The sequence below is a fragment of the Notechis scutatus genome, chromosome 5 (assembly GCF_049901735.1).
Source record: "Notechis scutatus isolate UNSWTSFEM ecotype Mainland chromosome 5, rNotScu1.2, whole genome shotgun sequence".
Lineage (NCBI taxonomy): Eukaryota > Metazoa > Chordata > Lepidosauria > Squamata > Elapidae > Notechis > Notechis scutatus.
In genome coordinates this window covers 93,127,391-93,151,840 of record NC_142013.1, presented here as the reverse complement: position 1 = coordinate 93,151,840, position 24,450 = coordinate 93,127,391, and the positions used below count along the sequence as shown (strand labels likewise).

At 38.1% G+C, this 24,450-nt stretch overlaps 1 protein-coding gene across 3 annotated transcripts in view; it reads left to right on the top strand.

Moving 5' to 3' along the window:
* Positions 1-24,450, top strand: part of SCEL (sciellin) — a 47,054-nt gene that overhangs the window by 6,464 nt on the left and 16,140 nt on the right. Inside the window, exons 2-10 of one of the 3 annotated variants that reach the window (XM_087967372.1) lie at positions 4,956-5,025; positions 7,316-7,433; positions 11,297-11,359; positions 12,736-12,804; positions 17,928-17,996; positions 20,438-20,488; positions 22,117-22,176; positions 23,072-23,122; positions 23,969-24,028. In XM_087967372.1, coding sequence (XP_087823498.1) covers positions 4,983-5,025; positions 7,316-7,433; positions 11,297-11,359; positions 12,736-12,804; positions 17,928-17,996; positions 20,438-20,488; positions 22,117-22,176; positions 23,072-23,122; positions 23,969-24,028 — 584 coding nt within the window. In that variant the 5' untranslated portion in view covers positions 4,956-4,982. The remainder of the gene's footprint in view (positions 1-4,955; positions 5,026-7,315; positions 7,434-11,296; positions 11,360-12,735; positions 12,805-17,927; positions 17,997-20,437; positions 20,489-22,116; positions 22,177-23,071; positions 23,123-23,968; positions 24,029-24,450) is intronic. The other 2 variants (XM_087967373.1, XM_087967374.1) reach the window with 2 other exon arrangements.

The following is a 24,450-nucleotide window of genomic DNA, read 5'->3' as shown; positions in this document are numbered from 1 at the left end:
TTATTCAACGAATGTCATTTTCTTTAGTATCTTTTTGACATAATGCTTTGATTCTATGACTTTTAACTGACCTCCACCTCTTCCTTTTTTCTCCATATAATAACTTTTATATCCTTTACATTCCTTCCTTCCATCTCATCTCCTAATATTATTCCTGTACTGTATTAATTATCATATCCTAGTCATATATTTCTATGCAAACAGGATATGCTTATGAAAACTAAAAATAAACTCATGTGGATTTTTTTAAAAAAATATCTGAGATAATAACAAAAGTAATAAATAACCAAGTATGCTTCTAATCTTTTGTTTGCAGTTTGGCACAGAGTACACAGTTGGGAATTTGTAATTTTTATGACTTATTTACATTATTTGTTGATCTCATAAAAAGGGGTGTTTTCCACTTAGCGCTGTCCAAGGGTAATCCCCAAAAACTGTGGAAGGTTGGCAGCTGTTATTTTGCCAGAAAGTTTAGACCAGAGATAGTATGCAGCAGGTTCTGATCAGTTTTGGAGAACCGGTAGCAGAAATTTTGAGTAGTTCGGAGAACCGGCAAATACCACCTTTGACTGGAGATTTTACAGTATCCTTCCCCTGCCATGCACACCAAGCCACCTTCACAGAACTGGTAGTAAAAAAATTTGAATCCCACCACTGGTTTTAGACTAAGGAGGTAATCAAGATAGAGGAAGGAACAAAAGGTAATCAAGATCGGGGACATACCCACATTATTTCATACCCACATTATTTTCTGCAGTTCAGCAGTGAGGAAAGGCCTTAAACAATAACATCCAAACTTCAAAAGCTTGTTTGAACTGTTGTTCTAAGGAAATGCCCTGCATTGGCAGAATGCTTAGCAGGTTGTATTTTTTTTCTTCACATTTTCTTACATTATACTCTATTCCTTGAGCAATTGCGCCGAGTTAGAAATGAAGCTTACAAGTTCCATGTTCTTCTGATAAAAGTATGTGAATGAATGGTTTTGTAATAAGATATAAATGGAAAGGATAAATATGTTTGTTCATTCTATGATCAGCGAGCTAAATTCTAAGTTGTATGTAAACGCATTTGAAGTCAGCACAGCACCACCAAGTTTTTCTGATTGTGCCTCACAGTCATTTTCATCCTTAAAATGAAAAGTTGTCAAATTTTTAAATAGCAATAGCACTTAGACTTATATACTGCTTCACAGTTCTTTACAGTCCTCTCAAAGTGGTTTGCAGAGTCAGCATATTGCCCCCAACAATCTGGGTCCTCGTTTTACCAACCTCGGAAGCAGTGGTGGTATTCAAATTTTTTTACTACCAGTTCTGTGGGCATGTCTTGGTGGGTGTCATGTGGCTTGGTGGGTGTGGTGTGGCTTGGTGGGCGTGGCTTGGTGGGCATGGGCAGGGTAAGGCTACTGTAAAATCTCCATTTCCATCCCACTTCTGGGGGAAGATTACTGCAAAATCCCCATCCCACTAACCTGCTTTCCAGCTCCATTCTCCTGTGCAGGGCAACAAAAGAAGATCCAGCAGATCAGCTGGGACTTGGGAGGCAGTGAATAGATGGGGGTGGAGCCAAGCAGAGGTGGTATTTACCGCTTCTCCGAACTACTCAAAATTTCCACTACCGGTTCTCCAGAACCTGTCAGAACTGGCTGAATACCACCTCTGCTCGGAAGGATGGAAAGCTGAGCCAGTGAGACTCGAACTGCTGGCAATCGGCAGTCAGCAGAATTAGCTTGCAATACTGTATTCTAACCATTGTGCCACCAAAGCTCATTAATATTTCTGGGATGCTGCTGGAATCTCCTTTAACATTGTTGCTGTTGGTTTACTGGTGATATTTCTCTCAGCTGCTGAGGGAATAATATTTCATTTCTACCCGATATTGACTTTTTCCTCTACGGCTAGAGTTGGAACAAACAAACTGACTTGGGACATGCCTGCAGGTAGTGCAGAGAAATATTCATAGGCTTATTTGATGCTTTTAAAATCAAAAGTGTAGAAATTAATGACTGACTTTTAATTTGACTTTACTTACATTTGTATATCACATTCCAAACATTTGCAGGTAGTACATTTAAACAATGTTTTAGTCCCGCTAGTGAAAAATGGGAACAAAAGGGTGTTTCTCAACAGAATCCACATGAAAGTGGCGTAAGCAGAAATTTGGGAGGAAAACCTACTAAAGGCATTTTTCTTGCTTGAACTTACAATAGAATAATTTTGTGAGCAATTGATCCTTTGGAGCTTGCTATATTTTTCATGAACAGTTCTCTGTGTTTTCTATACTTTCTTGTGGAGATAAATTTAAATTTAATCCATAAAAGATGGATTTTCTTTTAAGTTATGACACCTTTTATGGATTAAATTTCAGTTTATCTCCATGGCAGGTAAGGCAATTTATGTGCTGTTTCAAAGTTTTCATCATAAAACACCCCGGGAGGTAGGCTGGGTTGAGAGAAACCAAACCAATCAATGTCATCCTCAGTATCTAGACTAAAACAAGAAATCAATTCCACAGGAAGACTAAATCTACTTTTGTTGAGGGTGACCATAATAACAGAATTCTGCAAATCTCAATGGGTTGTTCCTGTCCCCTCTTATACGCCTGTGAATCAGCGAGTCTTCGGTCTCAGCATTGTCCTAATATTATTTGGACATTCCAGACTTTAAAAATTTGTTGCCTTGGTAATGAAGTTTGCAGATCACCTTCCTTGTTTTCTACACTAAACTTCCATAGCTGAGGTTAGTTTGTAGATGGCTCTAATTCCTGAGCTAATATGACTGGAGGAGGGATTCTGGGAGTTGGAGTCCACAAGTCTTAAATCTGTCAAGTTTGAAGACCCCTGGTCTAAATCCATACTTTTAGCCATTATGTTACATTGGCTCTTTGACTGGAAACATTCACTTGTGGAAAAGCAAGAACAGTGAAATATGCAAGTTTATTCTATGTAAAGTTTTCAAAAGAGGTATTTCATGAAATAAATAAATAATAAATCACCTTTTTTCAAATAAAACTTCCTCCTCTCTTCACATGTACATTCATGCAATTACTACTCAAGCTACTGTAAATCTAATTCTGAATTGCACTTTATTCAGGTGAGCTACCAATGGGCATGTATTTCTGGAGTCTAGAGGCTCTAGACCAGGGGTCCCCAACCACCGGTCCCTGGACCGGTACCGGTCCGTGGATCATTTTTTACCGGGCCGCAAAGCTTGGGCGCCGCCATCTTGTTTCGACGGCGCTTCCGGGTTTTCAGTTGGAAAGTGGTGTTTGGGTGCTCGCGCCTTAGTTTCATCGAAGAAGGGGGGGCGGCTTCGAACGAAGAGCCGTCCCGATGGCGGTGGTGTCTCGCGTTACTCAGGTACCGGTCCGTGGAAGAATAAATAATCGTGAAACCGGTCCCTGGTTCAAAAAAGGTTGGGGGCCACTGCTCTAGACCATATGGTTTCCTCATGATTTGTTCATTCAGATTCTTCAAGGGAAAAAATGGGATTGTTACTCTGTGTACTATTGCGATTGTGCATCAGTTGAGCCTTGACTGAGATAAAACTTAGAAACTGAACAATATCATTCTTAGTACAAGCATTTACCAGGATAGTTAATAGAGAAGGTAAGGAGGTTAAATTTAGGAAATGCCCACTTCCCTGAACTTCCCCAGTCGTCATTATCATTGCCAGTCATTCAGTTGTGTCCTTGGCCACTCTATGGATAAGCATTCTCTATGCCCCTCTGCCTCGCACCACCTTCTTCAGATCCACCATAGTCATCCCAGTGTCATCTTTTATAGTTTTCAGCCAGCAGGTGCTAGGACATCCTCTTCTCCTTTTTCTGCTGATCACTTCGAGCTTGGTTGACTTTTTGAGTGAGTCAGCTCGTGTGACATGACCAAAGTATGACAGCCTCTGGCAATCTAGGCTTCAAGTGATATTTTTGGTGAGGTTTGTTCTAGGACTTCTTTGTTATTTATGCAGTCCATGGAATGCAGAGTAGTTTGCTCCAGCACCACAGTTCAAAGGTGGTTCTCCTATCTGCCTTTTTCAGAGTCCGAATTTCACATCCATAAGTAGCAGTTGGACAAATTATTGCATTAACTAATCTGCATTTGGTTGTGAGGCTGATATCTTTACTCTTCCAGAATTCTTTTATTGTTTCAATGGTCTCATTGTCAATCTGCATTCTGACCTGTGTGTTTCCTGCAGTTGTCGTTATCTGTGTTTTCTTGATATTAAAGTGCAGTCCACATTTTTCACTTTCATCTTTTATTCTCAGGATTAACCAGTAGAAATCCTCCTTACTTTCTGCAAGTAATGTTGTATTATCAGCATCTTGGTGGCTGTTGATATTCCTACCACCAATTTTTATCCCAATGGTAGATTCCTCCAAACGCACATTTCTCATAATTATTTCTGTGTACACGTTGAATAGTATAGGTGATAGGATGCAACCTTGTTGAGTGCCTTTTTCAGTATTGAACCATTTTGTGTCTCCATATGCCATTCTTACAATGGCTGCAGTGCTGATCAGAGTACAATGACTAAACGAGCTGGATGTGGTGTGGTGATATTACCACAGTCATAATCTTAATAAGAATGGGCGCTTACAAATTTTCTTAAAGAACTTTTCATTTTTGAGTGGGCACTTCTAAAATTATAGGCATGTTGCAGGTCTTGGCTCACTATCACAGTATAAGCTATTAATGAGGTCAACAAGTCATTTTGGCTATGCTCTTTCCAGGCTCAGAGGCAAAATTCAATGAGCACTAGTTGCAAGAGCATTAAAGGAAATTTTTGGGTTCATATCCTGATTAAATATAATGGCTGGCCACTATGGGAACAGAAACCAGTTTGTATTTCATCTGATCCAGCAAAATTTTTGTATGTGAATAGTGCAGGAAAAGGATGCATTCTGATGCCATTTTCTGTTTTTTGACCACTTATTTTTTGTGTTTTACTTTATTTTAGGACAAACTGGATATAGCCCTGAATAAAATGTCAACATTCACTGTAGGAAAACCATCGCATATCAAAAATGGTAATCTTTCAGTTTTGTTTCAATTGCACTGATTGATCACAAAAAGTAAATATGAAGAACTGAGACTGAAATGCCTTGCAATGATATGCAAAAGTGTGGTTATGTTCATGTGTATGCATGCATGTGTGTAGGGTAGATTGGTGTTTTCCTGTATTAAGAAGAAAATATGCGGTTTAATTGCAAATGCATTGATTAAACTTCTTTCATGACTTTTAAGCTATAAAAGTTATTTTAGCCACATGTTTAGCAGCTGTTAAACATTGTGATCAACTAGCAGCTTGATGCTAACACAAATATTAAAAGATACAAATACTATAATATGAAATAAAAGTACCACCTCACCGCAAGATACAAACCAACTAATGTATAGCAGTTGCAAATCTAACCAAATACTTGGGTTGCAAAATCAACAAAGAAAAAAAGCCAAACAATGCATCATCAAAAGGAAGATCAGGACCAGCAAGCTGAGATCACATGCAAGCAAGCAAGAAGAGATGAAAGAAAAGAAGCTAAAGATGAAAAGGACCAAAGAATACCTGATCAAAAAATGTCTCTTAGAAACAAGGAAGATCAAGCAGGGGTGGGATTCCGGTTGTTAACATTCTAAGCAGTTTGGAGAACTGGTTGTTAGAAGAAATTACCGATCTAATCCTGTAAGGAAGGCAGGAAGGAAACATTCTGGTGTTGCTTACAGAAACTGCCTCTCCGTTAACCCTTATTAAATTCTTGGCAGGACTAGACTTCCTGTCTCTGGAACTTCTCTGGAGTTTTTTTTGCCCTCCTTTGCTGGTACTTTGCTTGTGTGGAGTGACCATTCAAAGTGACAATGGCACTGAAAAAAGTGACTTATGACCATTTTTCACACTTACGACTGTTGCAGCATCCCCACAGTCTTGAGAAGCCAGGTGAGGAGATGCGTGCCTCGATGTGAGTGATACTGAGTTGGCCACGCCCAGCCAATAACATGACCACCAAGCCATGCCCACCAACTTAGCCACGCCCACAGAACTGGTTGTTAAAAAATTTGAATCCCACCCCTGAGATCAAGGAAGCACTGGAAATAATGAAGCAGCAAATAACAGTCAAGAAAATCAACAGATACAAAGCTTGAATTGCAAATTACAGGCAGACTCTCCAATTCCAGTTCAATTCAGTAATTATGTGTTCTTTACAACAGCAGAAGTGTACATAGCTGCCAAAATGTACTGTATCTTGGACACATTTCAAATAATGTATCTGGCTACATTCTTGCACAAGCTAATTTGGAACTTTCTTCTATCAAATTAGTCACTTTTCAGAGTGAGATGGGTGGCATGTAATAATAAATACAGTGGAACCTCCAGTCATGACCATAATTCTTTCCATAACTTTGGTCACAACTCGATTTGGTCGTGACCAGAAGTGAGACTGATTACGCATGCCCCTACAAAACAAAAATGGCGCAGAAGGGGAAATGGATGTAGAAAGGGACACAGCTATGTTTGATTGCCACCCGATTTTTAAATCATGACCCGATTAAAAAATGTTGTGGATTTTTTGGTTGGAACCCAATTTGGTCGTGGTCAGAAGCATTCGTGACCAGAGGTTCCACTGTAACTTCAGAACGGTTTACTTTTAAATAGACATGCAGAAATGTTGCACTGTGTAAGAGTTTGAGAAGAGGAACAATGAAGAAATAAATATATTGAAAACTAATAACCAGGCTGACATTTTCTACATTTAGAAGCTAAGCAGCCAAGCTAAGCAAATATTTTAAATTAATAGTTTGATGGGTAGCTAGTGTTGTAGGCTATACCAGGAAGCTAAAAACAATTCTGGAAGAAAGCATAAGTTACAGATAGAGGCTTGGCATTCTATCCAGACTTGCATTGAGATGCAACCACATGTCATTTGGCAACTTGAAAGATGGTTAAGCCCTCCATCCCAAGCTCCCTTTTATACCCACCTGTTGTCTCCCATCACACAATTGATGTTTTTCCCACCAGCAGGCAAAGTTCAGTAAAGTTGGAACAAAACCAGAAGAATTCACAAATGCTGTCCTTAACATATAAAAACAATCAACTTTACACACACACACACACACACACACACACACACCCCTGTTCTGACATCATTCCTGAGACAGAATTGAACTTGACAGTTGAGGCGTGAAAACTTAAGTTGGCACAGTTTTCTGCCAACTCAGAGATTGGAGGAATGACTCCTGGGGCAACTAAACTCTGTGGTGTTCCAAAACGATTTAATTACATTGTACTACGTACTGTCTGATATACTGCTGATATATTTCCAGATTCTAAGAATGCTTCCCTTGCGATGAAGAGCAGACAGAAAGCTATTAATGAGGTCAACAAGCGAAGAACCCTTTTGCAAGACAATAGCTGGATAAAGAAAAGGCCTGAGGAGGAAAGGTAAGGAAAGAACCCACTGGCTTTTTGGCAATATGGTCAGGCCTTGCAATTTCTTCTAGAACAGGGGTCTCCGACCTTGGCCACTTTAAGACTTGTGGACTTCAACTCCCAGTATTCCTCAGCGAATTCTGGGAGTTAAAGTCCACAAGTCTTAAAGTGGCCAAGGTTGGAGACCCCTGTTCTAGAATCCTTATGTAAAATCCATGGAGGTGATTGACTTGTTTTCATTAAAGTCAGCTGAACTTTTTCAGTTTGGTTTTCTAAATACAGTAAATATTTTTCAAGCGGGTATTTGTAACTTGTAATTTACATACCTGAAGCCACCCCCCACTTGCATTTATTCCCTGCATAAACAGCATAGCAGTCATATTTTTCTGCTGTGTTTCCATGAAGCTGTCTTTTCTTGTCCTGAGCCCATGAGGGAGTCAGTCATGAGTCCCTCTCCTGGCTTAACTTCTTAGTTAACTGCTGCTAAAACAATATCTCTTCCTATTCTGACACTTTTCAAGAGCAGAGTCTAGAAAATCTGTTAGGCCTTCTCTCTCTTGAAGAAAAGTCATGGAGCTGGAGAAATGACTGAGTGCAGAGGCAGGAGAGTAGCATAAGAATTGAGAAGTGGGACAACCAATTTCATGCCGATATTGTTTTCTGCTGACTGTAAATTGAACAGAGAACTACTGAACAGAGAACTCATGGAGGCTTTTAAGAAGAGACTGGACAGCTTGTTAGAAATTCTGTTTATATATAGCACCACAGAACAAACAAAGAGTACAGTCACCATGTGCTTTACTGCTCAACTGTTTTAACTGTAACAGGAAACAGGAACCTCTATTTACAACAAAAGAGCATAGAGTATATATACCATAGATCCAAACTTGTAAACACTGCTATCTACTGGATGAATACTACTGTAGTTGTTGCATGAAAAAACATTCCAACAATGAATTCCAACATAGCCACGTTTGCAATGATATAGGGTCTCCTGCTTGAGGGGGAGGTTGGACTAGAGGACCTCCAAGGTCCCTTCCAACTCTGTTATCCTGTTATTGATTGATTTATATAGCTGTCCTTCTCACTTTATGTGATTGTAGGTTGCTTACAATAAACAAATAAAATATCTAAAATAAGACAGTATAAAAAAAACCAAATAGAAGTAAAGCACATACTGTAACATCCAGGTGCAATTTAATAAATCATCCACACAACCAGGAGATGGCTCTACCCCATGCCTAGGGCACCAGCTTTAACATGAAGTCATCAAGGCCTTAGAAAATGCCAACAGGAACAGGGCTAATCTAATCTTGGGTGGAATGATGTTCCAAAGGATGGGTGTCATAGCAGTAAAGTCTCTCCTCCTGGGCCCTACCAAATTGACACTTCTTAGTCAATGGTACCTGGAGCATTCCCTTCCTCCCAGATTGGATGGAGCGGGTAGAAACAATTGGGGCAGTGGTGGGATGCAATTTTTTTTACTACCAGTTCTGTGGATGTGGCTTGGTGGGCATGGCGTGGCTTGGTGGGCGTGGTTGGTGAGCATGACAGGGCAAGGATACTGTGAAATCTCCATTCCCTCCCCACCCCACTCACCTGCTTTCCAGCTCTGTTCTCCTATGCAGGGCAACAAAAGAAGCCCCAGCCGATCAGCTGGGGCTCAGGAGGCAGAGAATAGATGGGGGCAGGGCCAGTCAAAGGTGGTATTTGCCAGTTCTCCAAACTGCTCAAAATTTCTGCTACTGGTTCTCCAGAACTGGTCAGAACCTGCTGAATACCACCTCTGAATTGGAGACAGATGATCCCCAGAGTAATACAATTTGGTAATAGAGAAAGGCTCCGAAAGGGTAACAGTAAAATGTGATTTATCATTTGGGGATTCATTTTTTGTGCCATTGAGCCAGTGTAGCAAATTGATGGTTCAATGTACTGTGCAAATTAGATTTATTCACTAATTAAGGGATTAGCGTGTTGCAGAAATGGAGCCATAGTGATCTGCAAGGTACAAAATAGAAGACAAAAGAAAATGAGTATTGAAGAAGTGGTTTAAATTAAATGTAGGCAGCTGAAAAGATTCAATGTATAGTACTACTTCATAGAATTTTTTGTGTATAGCATCTTACAAACCTTGGAAACTTCATAACTTCACTCTAGATGATGCAATAGTTATGACTAAATAATTAAAGAGGAGTTTTGGAATGCATTTATTCATTCTCCCATACTGATTATGGGTGATATACAAATGTTGTAACACAAAATGTTTAATTTAATTTGATGGTTTTCAGAGTTTGTTGCAGTGAATCTTAGTGTCTCAAAAAATTCATGTTTCTTCATGTGAAAAACAACCTAAAATCAAATTAATCAAAAGTTGTAGATCTATGTTTCTGATGCAATGTGGTATCCAATGTATATTCTTGTTTGCGGGATCTAAATGCCGTGAGACAATTTGACATAGTACCATTTCCTAAAATTCTCTGCAATATTTAGGTCATGCAGCATCCTTCATGACATAAAACTAGGTCCCAAGGCTTCTCTGGTATGAAAACATTTAATGTAATTGACTAAAGCTGCCCAATATGCCACATAGCATATCAATATGCTACATAGCATGGAAGGATCTATTATCTAATACTAAATGACTAAATCAGGGGTTATTAAAGCTTAAATAATCTATGGCGAGAGAGTGAGCTGTAAGTCTAGTTCAACATTCAACAAGTCTAGTAGTGTAGTGTATGAGTCTTACGGTATACGCATTTGGGATTTTCCCTTTCCTATTTCTTGATATAATAGGTTCTCAAGGAAGGGATGGGTTACTTTCACTAAAAGTTTGAAGTTCTTCTTTGGAAATAATGTGTGAGATTAGTTTGAAAGCAACCTAAGAGTTTGAAAAACATACCATCCTAGATTCAGAAGTTGCTCAGTTCTGGATTTAAAGTGTTCGTTCCCTTTGGACGTCATGAAGATGCAGGATTTATTTGGACAGAATTGAATTGCAGTGAGCTTGCGGTTTGGATACTTTCCATTTTCTCCTCTTACTTTTTGTCCACTTTAAAATAACTAAAGCATATTGTGCAGTGGTAGGATTCAAATTTTTTTACTACTGTTCTGTGGGCATGGCATGGCGAGGCGGGGCTTGGTAGGCATGGCAGGGGAAGGATACTGCAAAATCTCCATTCCCTCCCCACCCCACTAACCTGCTTTCCAGCTCTGTTCTCCTGTGCAGGGCAAGAAAAGAAGACCCAGCCAATCAGCTGGGACTTGGGAGGCAGGGAATAGTTGGAGGCGGGGCCAGTCAAAGGTAGCATTTGCCAGTTCTCTGAACCACCCAAAATTTCTGCTATCGGTTCTTCAGAACGGGACAGAACCTGCTGAATACATCTCTGATATTGCGTTATTCAAAGTGTCATTGAAACTTACAGCTTAAAAAAATCCAGTGTCTTAAGCTTTTGCTATGATGTATAGTCTGGTTTATAGAGAGTCCTTAACTTAAGAACATTCATTTAGCAACCATTCAAAGTTAAGACTGTATTGAGTGACTTAGAATGTCACATCGTTCCTGTGGTCAATCACATGACTGTGATTCAAGCATTGGCAACTAGCAAGTATTTCTGACAGTGCCAGTGTCCGAGGTCACACAAGATTGTCACTTGCAGCCATTCCACCCAATTTCCAATAAAAAAGCTCAATGGGAAAAAAAATTCATGATCATGTGATGTCTCACTTAATGATCATGGTCATAAAATCAGGTGCAGTCACATGATGCCCCACTTAACAAACACACCAGTGAACAATGAATTTTCTAGTCCAATTGTGGTTGTAAATAAAGGACTGCGTGTACTATATGGGTGATATCTAATTTTTGTTTATTGCAGCACCAATGAAAACTACGGCAGAGTTGTTCTTAATCAGTATAAATCACAAGATAGCTTGCACAGGTACGGTATCATTTAAATGTATATATATTCTTTCCTATGCCCATTTCATCTGCAATGTTGCAATTCATTGTACAGTTAATAATTTGTGGTAAGAACCTAATGTATTAATTGAGCAAAGCCAGGCCTTTGGTTTAATTCAGACACTGGCATTTTCTGTTACTTGATTGTAATGCAGTAATTTCTTCATTGTTTAAAATAATCATGAAGTCTGACGTACCCATTAATTCATGATATGAGACATTTTGATAGTCAGCCCTATGAGTAGCTTAATTAATAATAACTGCACTATGTAATTTTAAAAATGAAGTTGATCCAACCAACCTTTTTAGAGCATTTTTCAAGAGGAAATAATTAGCATTGAATTTGCAATAAAAATGGCATCTCCTTTTATGATGACGTATGTAGGACAGGAAAAAATAGTACTTCCTGTCTCTTGAATAGTTTATTCATTCAATTGAGATCTGATATTGCTGGTGTTGACATAATTAAATATATTATGGCTGCCATTTCTGGGCTTCAAATGTTTGGATGACCAATAGAAGACAGATCAGGAAACACAAATTCCTTGTTTCCATTTCTGGCCATTCAGAAAATAACTTTTTCAGCTCAAATATGGTAACCATAATGGAAAATGATTTTACCTTATTTTTGTTTTCATATACAACATAGAATCAAATTATGGAAAGAAGTGCTTTTATTTATTTTAAGGATAAAAGTATTAGTTATATGGTTTAAACATGCTTGGGATAAACACATGTCCATCATGCAACAAAAAACTAAAATAAAAACATAAAATAAAAATTAATAAAATATAATAATAATAAATAATTAATAATTAATTTTAAAAAGCCCAAATAAACTAAAAGGGAAGACTTGATGGACCATTAAGTCTTTTTCTGCCATCACCTTTGTATTTTCTATGTTCCTAATTTTGTATAATTGGATTTAGGCAATTTCTGTCACTTGTGATGGAGATAATCTGTAAAAATGTTGCAAATAACAAATTTGAGAATGCTGAAATCTCAGCTGGAAATTAGTTACTATGACCGATTCAACATAGATTAATTGAAATTGATATGATTTAGACATAAATAACAAAAGCTTATTACACTTTTCTCATTTATAGCATATTTAATTATGAAGATAATTTTATAATATTAAATGTGTGTCATTTAATAAAGAAAATATTATTATTAACAATATTTTATTAATTATACTATTAGCAGAGATGCTGTCATACTTTCGTTTATTCCATAGTTCCAAAGATAATTTTATATAGACTGAACAGCTGGTAAATGTCACACCTCTGTGAGAACGGTAACTAATTAATAATAATTATTAACTATCATGAATTAATCTTCCTTTCTTAATAATAGGAACCTAGAAGGGGAGAAGAATGAGAAAGCTATGCTTAATCGATACAGATCTGATAATACTTTAGACAGGTAAAAATTTAATTTATACTTGTTTTGTTTTGCTTTTGTACAGTAATATGCAATCTGGATGAAAGCAAATTTATTCAGGTTAAAAAGCTTTATTAATTTAAGTGTTTCTTTTGCATTTTATGACTATGATGTAACAGAGTTTTATATTTGAATTAAATCTCTCTGCTAAGTTTTAAGCTCATCTGCAATTCAATCCAATATAGGTGTGTACTCAAAAGTGACTTAAGCTAGTATGTTTTATGAAACAGGCCAGATAAAAAGAGGATTGCAGATTCAATTCACTTGTTGGTTTGGAAAGACTAGACAGCAGCAAAGAGGTGTAGAGAAAGCTTTAACTCTCTGCTCCTACTATATACAATAATTGTCTTGTTTTGCATCACAGATCTGACACCCTTAAATTAGTCTAAGCTAATTTTGAATGTTGTTGTTGTCAAGACTCACAATCCTCACAGCAATTTGAAAGATAGGTGGAATATAAAACTTGGTAGTAAATGCCACGGCGGGTTTTTGGCTTCTACAGATTGAAGTTTCGCATCTAAGATTGTCTGAAAAAATTAATTAACTCAAAATTATGCTATAAAATTATCAGTTCTATATTTCTCAGACCAGAGCTTGGGCTACAGTTTAGCTGTCTTCTGTATTTTGTATTTTCCTAAGTATTGTGATGCAGTTCTCGGTTCTAGGATACCTTTTTTTAAAAAACAAAATCAACATGTGTAGTATACCAAAGATACAGTTGTTAAAATCAAGACCAGTTTAATATAGAAAAACGCTATCTCGTTTCAATTACTTAATGAAAAAAATATTGTGAAAAGAATTAGTTCACTTGGTAGGAATATGGTCCAAAAGAGTTTAGTCTCTACATCTGAGAGGAATTTACCAATCCAATTCCATGTTTACCTCCCGGAATTTATCAGGACTTCTAGATGAATGCCATTAAATCCTGGTGCTTTACCACATTCCAGATTATAAATACCAGTGTCAATTTCCTTTAAAGAGAAAAGAGCAGTGGTGGGATTCAAATTTTTTTACTACTGGTTCTGTGGGTGTGGCTTGGTGGGCGTGGCAGGGGAAGGATACTGTAAAATCTCCAGTCAGAGGTGGTATTGGCCGGTTCTCCGAACTACTCAAAATTTCCACTACCGGGGGATTTCCGGTCTGCAGCGCTTCGGAGCAGGCAGGAATCCGCGACTGTGCGTGGTTTCTGCCTGTGTTCACTGCCCGAGTGCCCCGAGCCATTTGGCTTCGGGGCTAAGCCACCTCCATAGAAGGTGGCGAAGACGGGGGGGGGGTCTGGCAGGGTCGAGAGATATTGCACCTCTCTTCCCTAGCCAGCGAAACCCCCTTTTCCAAAGGCAGCTGAGCGGCGGTCAGCAATGGCCGCCACATAGAAGAGCTCAGCCGGAAAAAGAAAGTGCAGGAGGAGCTGTGAAGAATTGAAAGTGATCTTTGCTGACCGGGACAAGTAACAGTGAAAGTATCCTGGAATTTGAAACTTGCTAAAGAAACATCGTTTCCAGAATGTGTCAAGCGGCGAATGTAAATTAAAGGAAAAGCTTTTTTTTTTTTTTTCACTCTCCTTCTGAACGTGACAGCGATAGAATCTTAAAAGAAATCGGAAAACCCGCATTGGAGGTATGGATTTCTGAACATTCAAAGGAAAATTGTTGCTGTAAGAGGGAAGGGAGAGGAAAAAAAATTGGAGCAGATTTTGAAAAAGGAGGAGATTGCCTAGAATTTTAAAGAGCTTTGAATATTAATATGGCTTCTAAAAGATATATCTTAATTGGAACTCTTTGATCAACAGCAACCCCAGAAAGAGAAATGGAAGAAAGAAAAAAGTATTAAAAGAAATAGTTTATTTGGATTCTTTGGTGACTTTGGAACTTTTGGGAATTATTCTTGATTAAAAACACTTGGGTGGTTGTCTTGGAAAAAACTTTTCTCTTCACGATGGCTTTGCTTGTGGATGAACTAAAAATTGAATATCAAAAATATAAAAAAGAAGAACAAGATAGAAAAGATACTTTGGGCACTCTTTTTCAATTTCTAGAAATGGCGGTATGCACTTATGAAAAATTGACTGCGCAGCAGGACGATTGGGACAAAGAAGAAGCCATCTTTGATGAACAAATGGTTCTATTTGGGGAGGAGGAGAAAGAGGAAAAGAAAAAGGGGATTTTAAGGCTTGAAAAAACAACCAAAAAGAGAAAAATGAGGTGAAAGGTTGATACAAGGTTAGAAAACAACAGAAAGGGGGAAAGCAGAAGAAGAAAAGGGAGGAGGAGAGACAAAGGGGTAAAAAGGGCAAGGAGAAGAATAAGCAAGAGAGAAAGGAGGGGATGAGAAGCCTTAATGGTGGGAAGCAAGATTTAAAGAAACAAAACTTATTTAGAGACAATGGGTAAATTTAATTGAAAAAAGGGATTCTGTAAGGTACATAAGATTGTGCTTTTATATGTGTATTTAGAATAAAATGCTTAAGATATAAAGGAGTATTAATATGTATGATTAGTTTCTTAATGGCATTGATAGTGGTTTTATATGCTTTTTCTTTGTTATTGTTGTGTTTTTTCCTTTCTCATAAAACTCATTGTGTAATTTTAGAATGTACTAAACAGAATCCCAATATAAGTTAAGTGTTATATTAAGTATTATTAAGCTAGGGGAAAGAGTTAAAGGCCTCACTCCAATAAGTGTGCAGGAGAAATTTGTTTAAAGAGAAAAGATGAATGGATAGCTGGAAATAGAACAGACAAAGAATGATAAGTATTATGAATCGAACTGAGATGAGATAAATAAAATAAAATTAAGAAAGATAGAAGAGGGAAGAAGCTATATAGAAAATTGAAAATGGTAATAAGATATGGAATGGTATATAAAGTGAATATGATTTTTGAATTTGTGTCTGTGCGAAGAGTTTTAACCCGGGATCAAGCAACTTTCAGAAAAGATGTTTTATGTTTTTATGTTCTATGTTTTGTTTGTTTGTGTATTGTTTTTGAAAAGCAATAAAATTTTAATTAGTAAGAAATATAATTTGGATAATAGAATGAAAAGGAGAAGTTGGGATAAGATACGAAGTTGAACAGATAACGTAAATATATATATTACAATTTGGAACTATTTTGTATGTTCTATTGGTTTTTTCAGAAAAGATCTTTTATGTTATTATGCCTTGTTTGTTTGTGTATTGTTTTGTAAAACTAATAAAATTTGTCTTAAAAAAAATATATTCCACTACCGGTTCTTCAGAACTGGCCAGAACCTGCTGAATATCACCTCTGGACAAGAGTACTCAGAACGCATTCAGCCTGACTGCTAAAAAGCTGAAAGCACTTTCTCGATGAAAGTGTTCTTTCACCTTTGGTGTTTTGGAGAGAGATACAACTCGAGAAGCTGTTTGGTTGGGAATTACACTGGGTGTTTGTTGTGTAGGTTTTCTATTCCATTACTTTCCTGTTTATGGGAACTGGCTGCAAGTTGGGCAAAGTCTGGATTGGTTTCACAGTTCCATTCCACTGATTTAAACATGCCCCTATCTTTAGCATTGAAAATCAGTTGGACTTTGCTACTCCCCAGCTGGACAATTATTCACTGTTGTCGTCAGTGGAATGGCATTTCCAATTAACATGATGGTTATTGAAGTCACCTGTGCAGATTGTTTGTTGGGGCATGATGTTCAGGACATGTTGTGGCCAGGATGTCAGAGGTGATTAATAGATGTTCACTATTATTAGATCGCCTAGTTTGGAAACTACTTCATATATATTGTTGTTTGTAGAGACTGACAATAAGGAGGTGTTCTCGGTACTCCGTATTCTTTCTAATATATGTAGCCATGCCATTGCTGTGGTTCCCAAAAGGTCAGAGACAGGTCGTTCATTTTCTATGAGTGGTGCTGGAGAACTCCTGCTGTGCCCATCTCCAAGTCCAGGGCTTCTCACAATCCCCTCAGTGCAGACAATTCAAGTGCTGTTGTGACTGCACAATAGCAACTCTGTGTGCACAAGGCAAATGCAATTTGAAGGGCTCAGAAGTCCAGGAACCAGCTACATTCTCTTCACTCAGTCGGAGACCAATAGCCAAACCAACAACAGCCATTTTAGCTGTAAGGATGCTTGGTTTGTGTTTGAATGTCATTGGAATGCAACAGAGTGGTATTCAGCAGGTTCTGACCAGTTCTGGAGAACTGGTAGCAAAAATTTTGAGTAGTTCAGAGAACCGGCCCCAGAGACTGGCCCTGCCCCCATCTGTTCTCTGCTTCCCAAGCCCCAGCTGATCGGCTGGGCCTTCTTTTGTTGCCCTGCACAGGAGAACAGAGCTGGAAAGCAGGTTAGTGGGGTGGGGAGAAAATGGGGATTTTACAGTACCCTTCCCCTGGAGTGGGAAGGGAATGGAGATTTTACAGTATCCTTCCCCGTCACGCCCACCAAGCCATGCCCACCAAGCCATGCCCACGAAGCCATGCCACGCCCATCACGCCACGCGCACCGAACCGGTAGTAAAAAAAGTTTGAATCCCACCACTGGAATGCAGGAAATCGGGTTAGTTCCCTGACCACACTTAAGTCAACTGCAAACACATGCCAGGAAAGGGCTTATGTTTTGTTTTTGGTGTAATTTTGTTGGCTTAAAAGAAATAGGTGTTAAACATAACTTCCTCTTTGATTCAGTGTAATGACTGTATTTTAAATGGAATTGTCTATGATGGGTGTCTTTAGGTTGCAGTACAGTAAACTTCCCAATCCATTATGTATGATGATTAAGGGAACATTTGAAGTGGTAAGGGATCACTTTAATTGCAAGGATCACTTTGTTTGTTTGTTAAAGGCGTTGGTAGAATATTTTAATTTTATTGCCATGGAACATTAATTCAAGGAAAATAATAAATTCAATTGATAAAATAATATTTTACTACATTACTATAGAATTTTTTTTCCTAAGTGCTGTTCTGATGGTCACTGGAGAATTGCATGACAAAGCTAATGCTTTTTTATTCCAAGGAAAAACCGGTACTAGATTTTAATTTTAAAGCTACTGTTTACATTTTAAAAGCTAGTAACCTTTTAATTTAAAAACAAACTAGCTTATACCTAATGAGAAACTATCTTTGTTGTTTAGGATTCCTGGCGGAAGCGATACTGGTGAGGCAAACACCTCACCTGTCTTAGACAGCAGGATAAACAAGAGGTATGCATACATCAGCTGGGGATGTACCTGATTTGGTAGAGAATTGTAACTTTTTTCAGACTGAGCTTTTAAGTTTTGTTACAGCTTATTTGCTTTCCTCAGATTTGGATAAATTTTATGAGTTTTATCTCAGAAAAATATTTTAACATTATAAAAAAATCTCTTTTGTTAAATAAGTACATATGGTCCAGTGACTTTTATGCTAATATAACATACTGCATTGCTTATACAGGTAATCCTTGATTTACAACAGTTCATTTAGTGACTGGTCAACGTTACATTGGCACTGAAAAAAGTGACTTATGACCTTTTTTCACACTTACGACCATTGCAACATCTTCATTCTTGATCAAAATTCAGGTGCTTGGCAACTAGTTCACATTTATGACGGTTACAGTATCCTCGGGTCATGTGATCAACTTTTGCGACCCTCTGACAAGCAATGGGGAATCCAGATTCACTTAACAACCATGATACTAACTTTAACAAATGCAACGATTCATTTAACAACAGTGGCAAGAAAGGTCATAAAATGGAGTAAAATCACTGAAATGTTTCACTTAGTGACATAAATTTTGGGCTCATTTGTGGTCGTAACTTGAGGACTACCTGCATGCCACTGTGGAGAGAACAAGAAGATAGGAATCACAGTTTATTTTCTTGACATGTCATCTCAGTGTAACGACTAGTTAGGTGAGCTGTGTATCCTATCTGGAATTTTTCTGAGGATGAAATGAGATAATTTCATGTTTACTGCTACAGTTTGTGTGTGTGGGTATTTCCTCTTATCAGAACAAGTGTGGCCTCTGGTTTGATCCAGTAAAGGAAGTTCCTCCTAGCAGCCATGAATTACATTCTTCCTGAGATTACAAATAGTAGTGGAAATTAGATAGGGAATGTGTAGTCAAACATGTTAGAAGGTGCTGTTATTGTACCTATGAGTTGTGTAAAATCAAATGAGTTTTAATCATACAGGGTCTTGACCAGAAATAATTTCCTTCCCTTTGAGTTACAAAATTAAGTGAATGGTCTTAGCAGCCATAGTTTTAGTTCAGGGATGTCAAACCAGGGGTGGGATTCAATTTTTTTAACAACCGGTTCTGTGGGCATGACTTAGTTGGTGGGCGTGGCTTGGTGGTCATGTGACTGAGTGGGCATGGCCAATTCAACATCACTCACATCAAGGGACGCTTCTCCTCGCCTGACCTCTCGTGACTGTGGGGATGCTGCAACGGTCATAAGTGTGAAAAATGATCATAAGTCACTTTTTTCAGTGCCATTGTAACTTTGAATGGTCACTAAATGAACTGTTGTAAGTCAAGGATTACCTGTACAAAAATACAACAAGCTTCTTTGCTTGCAAACAGCTTCCTTAAATACAAATCATTAGATTAATAATACCTGCAAACCGGAGTTACCTTGAGGAATTAAATAGTTAAAATGCAATGATAACTATCAGCAGCCAACTCTTGCTCATAAGGTGAAACCCTTTAGCAGAGAGGTCATTTAAGCTATCCAGAAAGAGCACACCTAGGAGAAGCAATCCTTAGATCCATTTGCACCACTTGAAGATACCAGCTGGTCTCACTCACCTCACAAAATATCCTAAAGAAATCATCCAGATTTAAGAAAAGATCACATCCAGAAAGGCAGTAAAAAAAATAAGTGCTAATTATTTCTTCAAAGTGCTAACTGCAACAGGGGAGTATTTCCTCCCAATAGCAGTGTAAAAAGCTTAAAACACCCCTTCCCCTTTAAGAAAGTCATACTGTCAGGTTTCCAAGTGAAATGGCTACACATATGTCAATTTTTGGCAGGACACAAGCGAAGTACCAGTAAAGGGAGAAAAAAAAATTCCAGAGAAGCTCCGGAGACAGGAAGTCTAGTCTAGCGTTTTCCAAAGACGTCCCCGTGGTCATGTAGACAGCATGACTAAATGAGAAGGCGCACGGAACACTGTTACCTTCCCACCAAAGTGGTCCCTATTTTTCTACTTGCATTTTTGTATGCTTTCGGACTGCTAGGTTGGCAGAAGCTGGGACAAGCTCACTCCGTTACGCAGAGCTAGGGATTCGAACCGCTGAACTGCTGACCTTTCTGATCGGCAAGCTCAGTGTCTCAGCAACTGAGCCACCGCATCCCATTATATTATTGTTATTGTTATTATTGTTGTTATTATTATTATTATTATTATTATTATTATTATTATTATTATTATTATTATTATTATTATTATTATTATTATTAGCTATATTGTACATACACTTTATTTGTTAAATTTATACCTTGTCTTTTTATTAAAATAAACCAGTGTTGCTAATAATAACTACTTGCAGATAAAATCCAGGGTTGTAATTCAGATGTTAAAATATATTTAAAGGAATTAAATAATTCTACCTGCTTGAAATCTTTGTACTGATTTTGTTTCATGTTTAAACAAGCCGTGACTTGGAGAGTCTGATTGCGGTCAGAGATAATAACAGCAAGGAGGGGTAAGTCTCCATTCACTTTCGGGCATAGGTACAGGTAGTCCTCGACTTACGCAGTTCAATTAGTGACCGTTCAAAGTTACAACACCCCTGAAAAAAGTGACTGAAGACCATTTTTCACACTTACAACCATTGCAGCATCCCCGTGGTCACCTGATCAGAATTCAGATGCTGGGCAACTGGTTCATACTTATGATGATTGCAATGTCCTGGGGTCATGGGATCCCCTTTTTGCGACGTTCTGATGAGCACAGTCAATGGGGAAGCTGATATTCAATTAACCAGCCTGTTGCTAACTTAAAGAACTGCAGTGATTCACTTAACAGTTGTGGCAGGAAAGGACGTAAAATCGGGCGACGTTCACTTAACAACTGCCTCCCCTTAGCAATGGAAGTTTGGGTCTCATTTGTGGTCGTGAGTCAAGGACTTACCTGTACTTAGTATTAATTTGTACTACTTCCCACCATACTTTTTTTTAAAAAAAAGTTTTTATTTTTATAACAAACACAACAAAACTATCTTTCAGTTACATAGTGTGTCGACTAGGTACATATATCTTTTGCAATAATAATAATGCAGAAGCTCTGCAAGGCTTTGCTTTGAAAATCCTCACATAGAGGGTGCTTCAATACTTAGCAAGTTTCTATTGTAATTTGCAGATCATATAAGGTAAAATAAGATAGAAAAAAATTATAAGACTCTCCATTTGCTTAAGGGATGCCTCTGCAGGCTTTGCAGGATGAAAAATAGGCCCGTTTCATCACTTCCTGTATTTCCGGAAATGCCGGAAGTGACGAAATGGGCCCATTTTCCGTCCTGCAAAGCCTGCAGAGGCATCCTCAAGCCTCTGGCAGGCCAAGAAAGGCCTCAAACGGGCTGAAAAGCAGCTGGGAGGTGCAGTGCAGGTAAGGGGTGGCGGTGGTGGCGGGGGAATCGCGCATGCATGTGCAAGGGGGCGTGTGGGGGCTGCGTGCATTGCCTTCTGGGTGCTGGCACACGAACACACAATTTTTGGCACAGGAGCTCAAAAAGGTTAGCCACCACTGCTCTATACAATGTAAGTGGAGGCAGAGGGAAAGTCTGGCAGCTTACTACAGAGTTCCAATAATCTTTGCAATGTCTATTTCCTTATCTGATCTACCAAAGGGCTGGTAGATGGCTGAAGTGAGAGGGTGAATATGGAAGAGGGCAGGGCCATCTATACAGAGGGATGACACCACAAATTCCATCCCTTTTGTATGTGTGTAATTATACAGCACACACATTCAAAAGATGTGGCTCCTATATTGCGACGCCGCGACACTTACTTTCCATAAATTCTAGGAGTTGCCTCAGGAAGAGGCTTGCTGATTTACTTTTCACAAAGTACCTTCCCTTTTTCTGGTTGAATCTTTACAAATCTTTACATAATCAAAGGTAGCTGTTCCCTCTGTGCCTTCTTCCACTCTCTGAAAGTGGACATTATTGTTTTCAATGATTTCCTGGGAGGACCATTGTCTTCTAAATTGCTAGAAAGATAGATCCAAAGCCATTAGAAGGTAGCTATAAGAGATTTTTGGTGTTTCTCAGTTATCAGGTAAATTTCAGATTATATTGAGAATAAATCAATGGCTTTTGTTTCAAATTTGCAGGTACCAAGAGGTAGATGATTTTATCAAAGTGAATCATACCTCTAAATGGGAAGAGAAGTGGTAAGTGTTCAAGCGAAATCAGCACCGAGATTGCATTTTGAAAAGAGTATTATTTTAATTGTCTCTCCACACAACCCCTCCAAAAAAATGTAACATTGATAAGGAGGTAATTCTTTCTTGTAGAACTTTAAGACATATATATGTATACCAATTTCTTCCCAAGTATTATGTAGCTATATTGTAAGGTAAAGGTAAAGGTTCCCCTCGCACATACGTGCTAGTCATTTCCAGCTATAGGGGGCGCTGCTCCTCTCCATTACAAAGTCAAAGAGCCAGCATTTTCCAAAGACGTCACCGTGGTCATGTGGACAGCATGACTAAATGAGAAGGCATACGGAACACTGTTACCTTCCCACCAAAGTGGTCCCTATTTTTCTACTTGCATTTTTGTATGCTTTCGGACTGCTAGGTTGGCAGAAGCTGGGACAAGTAACGGGAGCTCACTCCGTTATGCAGCGCTAGGGATTCAAACCGCTCAACTGCTGACCTTTCTGATCGGCAAGCTCAGTGTCTTAGCCACTGAGCCACCGCATCCCATTATAATATTATTGTTATTGTTATTATTGTTATTGTTGTTGTTGTTGTTATTGTTATTGTATTATTATTATTATTATTATTAATAATAATAATAATAATAATAATTATTATTATTATTATTATTATTATTAATTATTATTATTATTATTAGCTATATTGTACATACACTTTATTTGTTAAATTTATACTTTGTCTTTTTATTAAAATAAACCAGTGTTGCTAATAATAACTACTTGCAGATAAAATCCAGGGTTGTAATTCAGATGTTAAAATATATTTAAAGGAATTAAATAATTCTACCTGCTTGAATAATTCTACCTCCTATCTTTGTACTGATTTTGTTTCATGTTTAAACAAGTCGTGACTTGGAGAGTCTGATTGCGGTCAAAGATAATAACAGCAAGGAGGGGTAAGTCTCCATTCACTTTCTGGCATAGGTACAGGTAGTCCTCGACTTACGCAGTTCATTTAGTGACCGTTCAAAGTTACAACACCCCTGGAAAAAGTGACTGAAGACCATTTTTCACACTTACAACCATTGCAGCATCCCCGTGGTCACCTGATCAGAATTCAGATGCTGGGCAACTGGTTCATACTTATGACGATTGCAATGTCCTGGGGTCATGGGATCCCCTTTTTGCGACGTTCTGATGAGCACAGTCAATGGGGAAGCTGATATTCAATTAACCAGCCTGTTGCTAACTTAAAGAACTGCAGTGATTCACTTAACAGTTGCGGCAGGAAAGGACGTAAAATCGGGCGACGTTCACTTAACAACTGCCTCCCCTTAGCAATGGAAGTTTGGGTCTCATTTGTGGTCGTGAGTCAAGGACTTACCTGTATTTAGTATTAATTTGTACTACTTCCCACCATACTTTTTTTTGTTGAAAAAGTTCTTTATTTTTGTAACAAAGACAACAAATAAAACTATCTTTCAGTTATATAGTGTGTCGACTAGGTACATATATCTTTTGCAATAATAATAATGTTTTATAATTTTCAAGGCTTTGCTTTGAAAATCCTCACATAGAGGGTGCTTCAATACTTAGCAAGTTTCTATTGTAATTTGCAGATCATATAAGGTACCGTAAATAAGATAGAAAAAAATTATAAGACTTTCCATTTGTTTGAAGGAAGCTAAGCCATTAGGTCTGCTGCTGGGGACTGGAAGTTCTCCTCCCCCCCTTATGCCTTTATGTCAACTTAATTTCACAATATATTAAAAATAAATGACCATTGTTTTTTTTCTTTACAGAAACAAAGATCTGGATGACTTCATCATAGTGAATTGTACATTTGAGCCGTGTGACAGGAGGTGAGTTTTGCAGCCACACTCGGCATTTGTATTGCATTTCTAATCTAGTGTTGAAAACGATAAATTTCATTAGGCATCCCAGTCCCCATCTGCTGAAACCCCAAGTAAATCTTGCATTATTTTTATTTATATCCTTTAAATATCTTTTCTGTTCTAATAAATGGTATCAAGCTTTTACTGTGATCAAAGATCAGCACACAAAATGTTTTTGTGTGTGTGTGTGTATCTGTACGTATTTCAGTGCGTTAACTTCATTTAAAATACGTATTTTAAAATTAATGACAAAATTATACATGTGGCATTTGTTGGATGCTAGAAGGCATTTGCAAAAGTCCCTGGAATAATCTAGTTAAGGGCGTATGCTGAATTGTCTCTGTCTGTGTCAAGTCATATATATCAGAGGTGGTATTCAGCAGGTTCTG